Source organism: Acartia tonsa, chromosome 12 (assembly GCF_053477335.1).
Source record: "Acartia tonsa isolate MP-2025a chromosome 12, ASM5347733v1, whole genome shotgun sequence".
Classification (NCBI taxonomy): domain Eukaryota; kingdom Metazoa; phylum Arthropoda; class Copepoda; order Calanoida; family Acartiidae; genus Acartia; species Acartia tonsa.
Window position 1 is genome coordinate 2,704,678 of NC_137271.1, and position 10,676 is coordinate 2,715,353.

The 10,676-nt window shown below is 35.1% G+C and overlaps 1 protein-coding gene across 1 annotated transcript in view; it reads right to left on the minus strand.

Annotated features, from left to right (window-relative positions):
• Window positions 1–10,676, minus strand: part of LOC145334086 (isocitrate dehydrogenase [NADP]-like) — a 341,086-nt gene that overhangs the window by 5,929 nt on the left and 324,481 nt on the right. The window contains exons 2-15 of the mRNA XM_080179368.1: window positions 9,445–9,558; window positions 9,097–9,170; window positions 8,088–8,181; window positions 7,338–7,429; window positions 6,861–6,954; window positions 5,608–5,655; window positions 5,097–5,202; window positions 4,282–4,415; window positions 4,047–4,133; window positions 3,535–3,690; window positions 3,115–3,237; window positions 2,575–2,700; window positions 1,769–1,835; window positions 577–706 (exon numbers count right to left, since the gene is read on the minus strand). Coding sequence (XP_080035494.1) covers window positions 577–706; window positions 1,769–1,835; window positions 2,575–2,700; window positions 3,115–3,237; window positions 3,535–3,690; window positions 4,047–4,133; window positions 4,282–4,415; window positions 5,097–5,202; window positions 5,608–5,655; window positions 6,861–6,954; window positions 7,338–7,429; window positions 8,088–8,181; window positions 9,097–9,170; window positions 9,445–9,549 — 1,436 coding nt within the window. The 5' untranslated portion in view covers window positions 9,550–9,558. The remainder of the gene's footprint in view (window positions 1–576; window positions 707–1,768; window positions 1,836–2,574; window positions 2,701–3,114; window positions 3,238–3,534; window positions 3,691–4,046; window positions 4,134–4,281; window positions 4,416–5,096; window positions 5,203–5,607; window positions 5,656–6,860; window positions 6,955–7,337; window positions 7,430–8,087; window positions 8,182–9,096; window positions 9,171–9,444; window positions 9,559–10,676) is intronic.

Consider the following 10,676-nt stretch of genomic DNA (forward strand, 5'->3'; position numbering starts at 1 on the left):
TAAATAAAAAAATCTAGATACCTTCTTATGGATATTATTAACATAATTTAAAAAAAAAAAGAATGTTTTCAGAAAGTACCAGGGATAAGACAGAGGACGATAAATCAAAGTACATCCCAAATGACAATAAACAAAATTAGCCCTTCATTCTGTAGATTAAAATTATGGTTTAATAAGTTTGGACAGTACACTGCTAGTTTGAACTAATAAAAGTACCCTTAGTTTTAAGATGGCGAATTAGAAAGCATGTTTGTAAAAATTTGGGTTCAATAATGGTTCAGGTACAGAATTTTAAGAGCCTTTGAACTTTTATTGAACAAATACTTTAGAATTTACTTTCTATGTTTATATCAAGAACACAAAGTCGTTAATACATTTACATTCAATCTTATAAATCTAAAGGAAAATTTTTGACCGAATGAGATCTCCTTCTATGGAATGGTTTCATGCTAAATAATTTGTTTCTAGTTTTCAGTTTTAAGCCGTTTTTAGATTTGTTTAAACTCCGTCCTATTCCCTTCGTAAAACATAGCATCTAAATATTATGGGAGCAACTAATAAATTTCATCTAAATTCCTGTCAACCGCGAGGCCAACCCAGTCACGGATGGGAGCGTCCTTGGTCTGGCACATCCTCCAGATATCTCCAGCCTCCACAGGATGGCTGAAGATCACCTTGCCAGTGGCCTTGCAGATAACCTCCACGGTTCCTGCCAACATTTACATCTTTTCATAAACAGATTTTTGACTGATTTTCATATTATATACCAAATGCTTTGAAAAAGTCAAAGTTACAATAAATGAGGGGGGGGGGGAAGTTCTGACACATTTGCGTAAACCTGGTGTATAGGCTTTATCTTTGGAATTAAAGGATAGGTTATTAGGGATAAAATCATTCTTACATGATGAATTTCCCCCAGATTTAAGATTTTTTGGATAGGCCTCCAGGTTCCGGAGCTCCAGGCCTCCAGGTGGTCTCTCTGCAGGTAAAAATTCAAAATAAGATTTTTTTGAAGAGTTAGAGGTTAACTTATAAAACAAAATATGCTTCTTTATGATTGTTATTCACATATTTGAAGAAAAAACATACATATTTTGTCTCATAAGCTGACATCTAACAATTAAAAAAAAAAATTTCTTCATTTTTACCTGTAGAGAGACCACCTGGAGGCCTGGAGCTCCGGAACCAGGAGGCCTATCCAAAAAATCTGAAATCTGGGGGAAATTCATCATATAAGAATGATTTTATCCCTAATGACCTATCCTCTCAGTCCAAAGATAAAGCCTATACACCAGGTTTACGCAAATGTGTCAGAACTTCTCCCCCTCTTATTATAGTTCAATATGACTAACAATGCATTAAGGCACTTTGTACCTACTTATCAGCTTTTTATAAATAGGTATATCTGTAGATTTTTTGAACAGATAGGCATAACTCTTTTTTGGAATGAGCAACTAATTTCTTAGTGTTGTCTATTAAATTCAAAAATAAAGAAACAAAACATAAATTGAATATCAAAGGTCTTGTGAAAGTCAAAATAACAATAAATGGACAAATCAATGTAATGTAAAGTCACAAAAACTATACAAATATAAAATTAAAGGTTCACAAAACCTATGTATTAGGATGTCAATTAATTCTCTTATTTGATTATTACATTTATATACTGATATATATTATGTTAATATGTTAATGCTTTCAATACCAGCTTTTATAATAGTTGAGTTTTGATCTTTACTATGGTAGGTTTAAAATTGAAAGATGTAAATTCCTGCAGTGTCTAGTTCAAAAGTCTTGTCATGACTGCCATACTCCTCAGCTTTCTTGGCCATAAGTCCTGGGGTCATGGAATGTTAACAATGCGATTTAATTAAACTCAGGGAGTTCATTCCACAATAAAAAATAGAATGATGGGTCTTATCATTTTGGCCAATAAGAGTTTATTCGGGATTATTAGAGTATTATGAGTTTAAACAGACAAACTATGGTAGGAAAACTCAAGCTCAACCATAGAGGTTTATTTCCTAAAAATATCTTTTATGTATAAAATGGATAAGACAATGGCCAATAAATTGATGTATATCACCAATATTAATGCACAAAATTACCCCTTCTGTAGATTACAATTAATGGTTGAAACGTTTGTACTCTGAACTTCATGAACCAAAGTCCCAAAGTTGTTAAGCCAAAATTGTTATTATAAACCTTTGGGGACTAGTGTAATAAACAGACCAATTTCCACACTCTCTCTAAAAATACCAACCCCTCTAAATTAAATAGTTATCTAGGGGCACTTTAGGTGTTGGTAAATGGAATTTGACTCCTTCCATCCTAGTTTTAAGTGTCAAAAATAAAATTACGATCCCATTCGACTCCCTATTTTTTTTGGTGGGATGGGAGGGGTCACACATCCCCAAAAAATAGCTATAAACCTTCCCATGACCTATGAGAAGCTACCCTGTAAAGGGGAAACATATCAGTTCAGCGGTTGGCGAGATCCTTCGGTACAAACAAACATCCAGTTACTTTATCATAAAGATACCCCCCCCTAAAAAAATTCCACATTGTTATTATTCCTATATTGCTGGTGTGTCCCATAGTGGTCCAATCAAACTGACCGTTCTGCCTGCAGTCATCAAGTACGGCCTGATACATTGTAGAGTAGCTGCGGTCTGGAATTATACACTTCACCCCCTCCAACTAAAATAAATAATTGTTTTCTATCGCATCGTATTATAGACAGCTTTCCGCGGATTTTGAAACAAAACTTACTAAGAACCGGTTCTAAACCAGCTGCAGCGGATAATAATTAGGTTTGAAGCCATACTGAAATAATCTATTACCTTCAAGGGTTAGGTAGAGCTTCTTTGACTTGAAAAAACATTAGGTATGATTTTTAACATTTCTGGTTTGACGCGGATTTGTCAAAACAAGAAATCGACTATTATTAATCTTCTACAAAAGCCGAGAAAATTATCGTATCATCCTAATTTCACATCCTTAACCGCTTTGATAAGTCTGACAAACTTAGGTTAAGTTATAAAGCAGATTGCTTAGAGGTATATTCACACAAAAATACAGCAATATATCTTTAATAGCAGCTGAGAAACTTACCTTATCATCCTTGTTCCACATGGCACCTCCATCCCTAACGACACAGGGCATAGAGGCATCAATGATGACGTCACTGGGCACGTGGAGGTTGGTGATTCCCTTGCTTGAGTCAACCATGGCCAGTCCTTTTATTATCATAACATTATATTTCTGCCCAGGGAAGGAGGGGACAATGTGCTGTTTAATACACTAGTCCCCAAAGTTTTATAATAACTTTTTCTTATTCCTTGGCTCAACAACTTTGGATTTTAACTGGTTGCTTCATTAAGTTGATTGTTTAAACCTTTTTAACCACTAATTTTAATCTACAGAGGGGTAATTTTGTGTATCATCATTGGGGATGTACATCTATTATCGGCCATTGTCTTTTCCCTTTAGATCCCAAGCAGTCCTTAGTGTCCAAATACAATGCAATAATATTCCTGGGCGAGTCTTGTAAGTAGCCTCAATATCAGCCACAATTTCACTGCTAGTGGTGCAGCTCCTGTTCTTCAGTTTATCATAGACATCACCCAGCCCGTTGTTGGGGTTCACTCCCATCTCTGCCAGGGCGGCGGCGTGCTTACTGAACACATCCTTAACAGACAGAGTCAGTTATAGAGCAGATGTTCAGTTCTCATAACAAAATTTAAAAATTCAATTTTCTACCACGTAGTTTTAAAAATATCAAGATTTGAAAATCATATTTTAATGATATGTGGCTGGCTTATTTTCACGAAAAGTGCATGACGTGTAATACAAAATTTTATATGTTAGACGATGTTCTTGTAACTTCTGCATGCAATTTTTTTTAAATTGCACTTCATGCAACTATCCGTTTAGAATAAATTAATATTTAAATACCAAGGTATTAAATAAGCGAGCGATAGCTCATCATAATAAAAATATATTTTTCTATCTATCTATCTATCTATCTATTGATCTATATTCACCTTAAAGTAAACCTTGACACAGTGACCAAAAATGATAGGATCTGAAACTTTCATCATAGTTGCCTTCATGTGTAAGCTCATCATTAGGTTCCTGGGTTGAAATTCTCTTGACAATTTTTTCCATGTTTTAAAAATAAAGTTAGTTCAATACTTGATTCTTAAAAAAATAATTTTCAGTACCTATTTTATAACCAGTTCTAATCCAGCGGATATCAATCGGATTCGAATTGTCAAGATTCCTTTGTTTGCAGTCCTCGATCTCTTTCTCAAAGAACTCGCAGAGCTTGGCCTTGCTGAGACACGTGGCGTCAATAACTTCACCAGCCTCCAGCTTAACCTCTTCTTTTAATACTCTAGTAGAACCATCTCCTAAATTAAGACAAGTATTATCAATAAATTCACTAGCTTCAAGCTTTACTTCTTCTTTTAATACTCTAGTAGTACCATCTCCTAAATTAAGATAAGTAGCATCAATAACTTCACCAGATTCAAGCTTTACTTCTTCTTTTAATATTCTAGTAGTACCATCTCCAAGTTAAGACAAGTAGCATCATTAACTTCACCAGTTTCAAGCTTTACATCTTCTTTTAATACTCTAGTAGAACCATCTCCTAAATTAAGACAAGTAGCATCAATAACTTCACCAGATTCAAGCTTTACTTCTTCTTTTAATATTCTAGTAGTACCATCTCCTAAGTTAAGACAAGTATCATCAATAACTTCACTAGATTCAAGCTTTACTTCTTCTTTTAATACTCTAGTAGTACCATCTCCTAAATTAATACAAGTATCATCAATAACCTCACCAGCCTCCAGCTTTACTTCTTCTTTTAATACTCTAGTAGTACCATCTCCTATATTAAGACAAGTAGAACCAATAACTTCTTTTATGTTTTATGTTTTACAGTTCAGAAATCTACTACTTTTTACAAAGCAAGAAGTAATCTACCTGTTTTTAGCAAAATTTGTTTATGGGTCTACTTATTCATGTAAAAATATTTCTCAGTTCAGAAATCTACCCTTTCTTAGACAAAACTAGAAGGAATCTACCTGTTTTTAGTACAATTTGAACAGCACCATTATTCTGCATGATATAGGATTGTTCAGATCCATAGAAATCTCCCTCGGTCATATGGGCAACACAGGTATTGTTTTCCTTGGAAAAAACATTTGGATCATGGAAAGAAAACGAAGTATCAGGTTTTCTTGTATTTTCACAGTAGCTTTTGATAGGTTATTTTAGGTTAGGTAAATGTAAATGATTGCCCTGCAGAGTTAAAACTCCCCCCCCCCCCTAATAAAAATGAAATTTTCGTTCATTCTAAGGGATTTAGTGTAGAATTATATGAGAGCACAAGTAGCTTTTTGCTGATTTTTCAAATATTTCTCCATATCTTTTGTTTTTGTTCTGGTTTTCAAAATTTTTCGGGTTAATATCAGCTGATGTTTTCCATACACTTTATTCTTTCATTCTTCCTCTTACCCACATTAGCAGGGGATCTCATGCAGAATATACACCCCTGCAATTTATACAAGAATTTATTCAATAAATAATGTTTACCTTACTCCATGGCTTCATTCCAGGGCTTCTCTTGGTTTGTTTCTTAGCCTAAACAAAGAAGTTGCTCAATTGTCAGTCAAATTATTGAAGTAAAAGAATAGAGGGGGCATGAGCTATATTTGAAAATGTAGACAGAGCGGGGAACCTTTCTGATTTTGTATTGGTTCCTTGAAATTTCAGCTTATAGCGTCGAAATATTAACATGGTCGGGTCCCTAAAAAGAATAGAAAGCAGATGTTAGCAGACGAATATAGTTTCCACACCAGGTATGTCTTGATTATACATTTGATATATCCCTTTAGTATATTTTAAAAAAAGCTTTCATACACCACCAATGTAATACATTTTTTCCCGTATGACTTCGAAACCGATTAATATCCGCTGAATTAGAACTGCTTGGTTGTTTTAATTAAAACTTTATTTTGTGTAAATATAGGCAATTTGACTTTAACAAAGTATTTGATTGTTCATCTGAAAATATTTCTAAAGCTTACGAATATCCCAAAATGTCAATTAACCAAATCCTCTAAATGTCACCTGTTCGGGTTCCTTAACTGGTGGGGCATAATGTCTGTCTGAGTTGCATTCCCTGAGAACAGGGTCGACAGCGCTACCAAATATTTCCCCAAAAGTCAAATCCCCATATCCCCTGATTGTTACCTGTTCCTTAACTTGTGGGGCTCAACGCCTGTCTGAGTTGCCCTACCTGAGAACAGGGATGACAAGATAAAGCTAACCAATATATCCCCAAAAGTTAATTCCCCATATCCCCTAAATGTTACCTGTTCTTTAACTGGTGGGGCACAACGTCTATCAGAGTTGCCCTCCCTGAGGACAGGGTAGACTGAGCTACCCAATATATCCCCAAATATCTATCCCTTTATCCCCTAAATGTTACCTGTTCCTTAACTTGAGATGCACAACGTCTGTCAGAGTTGCCTTCCCTGAGAACAGAGTCGACAGCGCTACCAAATATTTCCCCAAAAGTCAAATCCCCATATCCCCTGATTTTTACCTGTTCCTTAACTTGTGGGGCTCAACGCCTGTCTGAGTTGCCTTCCCTGAGAACAGGATTGACAAGATAAAGCTAACCAATATATCCCCAAAAGTTAATTCCTCGTATCCCCTAAATGTTACCTGTTCCTCAACTGGTGGGGCACAACGTCTGTCTGAGTTGCCTTCCCTGAGAACAGGGTTGACTGAGCTACCCAATATATCCACAAATATCTATCCCTTTATCCCCTAAATGTTACCTGTTCTTTTACTGGTGGGGCACAACGTCTATCAGAGTTGCCTTCCCTGAGAACAGGATTGACGGCGCTTCCCAAGACAGCTCCATAACGCTTCCTAAAATAGTTAAGAATTTGCGAAATTACTTTTTTGGATTAGGTAATATACATTTACTGTTACAACCTATCATAAATCTCATAAATTCAGTTTAATTAAGGGAGCCACGCTAATATTAAATTTTGTACCTAAACCCTCCCAAGAGAAATACTGAATGAAAATTATCATACTAACCAGGGAGGCAGGTGACATTGGGCTATTAATTACACTAGTCCTCAAAGGGTGGCCCTACCAACTTTGGGAACTTTTCTTGAATATTAATTGGTTGGTTCATTAAGTTAAGTGTCCAAACGTTTCAAGCACTAACAGATTGTACATCAATCGGCCATTGTCTTATCCCTACAGATCCCTGGGATTGAGAGAGATACTTTTAGCCAACTTACTTGATTTCAACTTCTTCGGGAGTGGTAGGAGTTTGGTTGTAGTTTGGAACCTTGTACCCCTTAGCTTGCAGCTCAGCAATAGCCTCCAATAACTAAAAATAATATCCGCTGGATTAGAACCGGTTCTCTGCTATACTGAATAATCATGCATAGCATCGTATTAAAGACAATTTTCCACAAATATTATAAGAAAAATCATAAGATTAATACTAGTTTTGTTAAAATTGGCCTTCGGACCTTAAAAACTGGTTTAAATCTTATAATTTTCCGATTTTAATATCCGCAGAAAGCTGTCTATAATAAGATGCGATAAATAACTATTATTTATCTTGCAGCCGGAATTGGTTTTTGTTTTGCTTTGGCAATAATTAATAAAAGAAAACAAATCACATATCACAACATTTTAAATTCCAAATGAGTCTGAAATATTAATTTGGAGGAAAAGTAGCAATACTTCATATTAATTGTTCTTGTCTGTCTGGTAATGCAGGCAAGTTCTCCAAGCCTCGCAAGTCTGTCTATCTGTCTGTCTAACTGTCTATCTATCTGTCTATCTATCTGTCTATCTATCTGTCTATCTATCTATTTATCTGTCCATCTTTCTATCTATCTAGCAACCTGAGGAACGGAAGCACTGATATTAGGAAGCTTGATGATATTCCCCTCCGGGGTTTTGGCAAGTTCTCCAAGCCATGCAAGTTTGTGTCTATCTATCTGTCTATCTATCCATCTATCTATCTATCTAGTAACCTGAGGAACGGAAGCACTGATATTAGGAAGCTTGATGATATTCCCCTCCGGGGTTTTGGCAAGTTCTCCAAGCCATGCAAGATCATCAGATTGCCTAAATTATAGCATTGTTTAATTAAATATTCTTCATGACGGTTTCAGCCTATATATTGATATCTTCTCATCTTAAAAAAAGAGTTTCTACATTTAATTCAGCCATGTTAGAATTGTTCAACCAATTTCAAACTTTGAGTGGTGATTCCTGAACAATTTTGAAAAGCAAGGAATTCTATCATTTTAAAAAAGGCTTTATGTTCTTATTAAATTAGATTTATTCCCCCCCCCCCACCCCTTTGAACGTCCAGCTACATCTAAATGTGTCTGTCTGTATGTTTGTATGTCTGTCTATATACCCATCTATCTGTCTGTCTATCTATCTATAAACCTTTGTTCCTGAGTAAAATAGTCAGGAAATTGAGACAAGATACGACCAGCTACTGAGACATCTATGTATATCTGTCTGTCTGTCTGTCCATCTGTCTTTCTATCTATCTATCTATATACCTTTGTTCCTGAGACAAATAGTCAGGAAATTGAGACAAGATAAGACCAGCTACTGAGATATCTATGTATATGTCTGTCTGTCTGTCCATCTGTCTTTCTATCTATCTATCTATATACCTTTGTTCTTGAGACAAAAAGTCAGGAAATTGAGACAAGATACGACCAGCTACTGAGACATCTGTGTATATCTGTTTGTCTGTCCATCTGTCTTTCTATATATCTATCTATATACCTTTGATCCTGAGACAAATAGTCAGGAAATTGAGACAAGATACGACCAGCTACTGAGACATCTGTGTATATCTGTTTGTCTGTCCATCTGTCTTTCTATATATCTATCTATATACCTTTGATCCTGAGACAAATAGTCAGGAAATTGAGACAAGATACGACCAGCTACTGAGACAACTGTGTATATATGTCTGTCTGTCTGTCCATCTGTCTTTCTATACATCTATCTATATACCTTTGTTCTTGAGACAAATAGTCAGGAAATTGAGACAAGATACGACCAGCTACTGATATGTCCCTTCTCTCAATCTAGAAAAAAAAACAGTTAATGATCTGAATCTATATTCTGATTCGTATATTTATTGATAAAAATCTTATATATATATGTTATTACCTAATATTTCTGTAAATCTATCAATCTATCTATTTTACATATAATTAGCACCTAAAGAATGTACAATGCATAAAACATTTTGTAATGCAAAAAAAAACTTCATTTTAAATACTACCTTTCTATCTATATCTCTATCATAAATCTATCTAACTACCATGTCTATCTATCTTACTATCAATCTAACCTAACCTGAATCCCCATAGGCTTAGAAAATCTCTGTATAATTGGCAGCAGCGCGTAGGTCGCCAGCATAGGCGCCTCGTCAGTATAAGTGTAAATTATCTTGGCAGCCATTGTAGGGGACTGAAAAAAATATGTGTTTTTTAGGATATGCTTAAATTTAGAATAAGTGGTTTTCCTCAAATTGCCTTTCGAGTACTGTTCCCCCCCCCCCAACTTTGTTTTTTAAATAAATCAGTAAAAAGGGAGGGGGAGGGGGGTCTTATGCCCCAACCATTTTACCCAATAGAACCTAAACTAACCTGATTTACCCAAAAGTTACAAGCAATCATTATCAATTTATTTTGAAATTTATTGGGGGGGGGGGGGGGGGGGGTTCAGTACTCGACAAGTCAATTTGAGGGAATTTGCCGTAAAATCATTTTATTCATCTTTTACATTCAGTAATGTTATGAAAATACTTAAATTTGTAATGGTAAGTTTTCTATATTTAAAAATGAAAAAGATTTGTCTAATTGTAAATCATAGTCTTAAAATCACAAGAGATGAACGAAATAAGGGGGGGGGAAGTTCTGACACATTTGCGTAAACCTGGTGTATAGGCTTCATCTTTAGACTGAGAGGATAGGTTATTAGTGATAAAATCATTCTTATATGATGAATTTCCCCCAGATTTAAGATTTTTTGGATAGGCCTCCAGGTTCCGGAGCTCCAGGCCTCCAGGTGGTCTCTCTACAGGTAAAAATGAAAAAAAAATTTTTTTTTAAGAGTTAGATGTCAGCTTATGAGACAAAATATGTATGTTTTTTCTTCAAATATGTGAATAACAATCAAAAAGAAGCATATTTTGTTTTATAAGTTAACCTCTAACTCTTAAAAAAAAAAAATCTTATTTTTAATTTTTACCTGTACAGAGACCACCTGGAGGCCTGGAGCTCCAGAACCTGGAGGCCTATCCAAAAAAGCTTAAATCTGGGGGAAATTTATCATATAAGAATGATTTTATCCCTAATAGCCTATCCTCTCAGTCCAAAGATAAAGCCTATACACCAGGTTTACGCAAATGTGTCAGAACTTCCCCCCCCCTTGTTTTTTTTTTCTTTTTTACACAATGTATTAAATCAATGTATATAAAAATATCAATCCAATAATATAACAAAAAAAAACATTAATGCCTAGCTATAATTTTTATCCAAATATGTAAAGCACTATCTCATGAGGTATTATATTACTTGTATAGT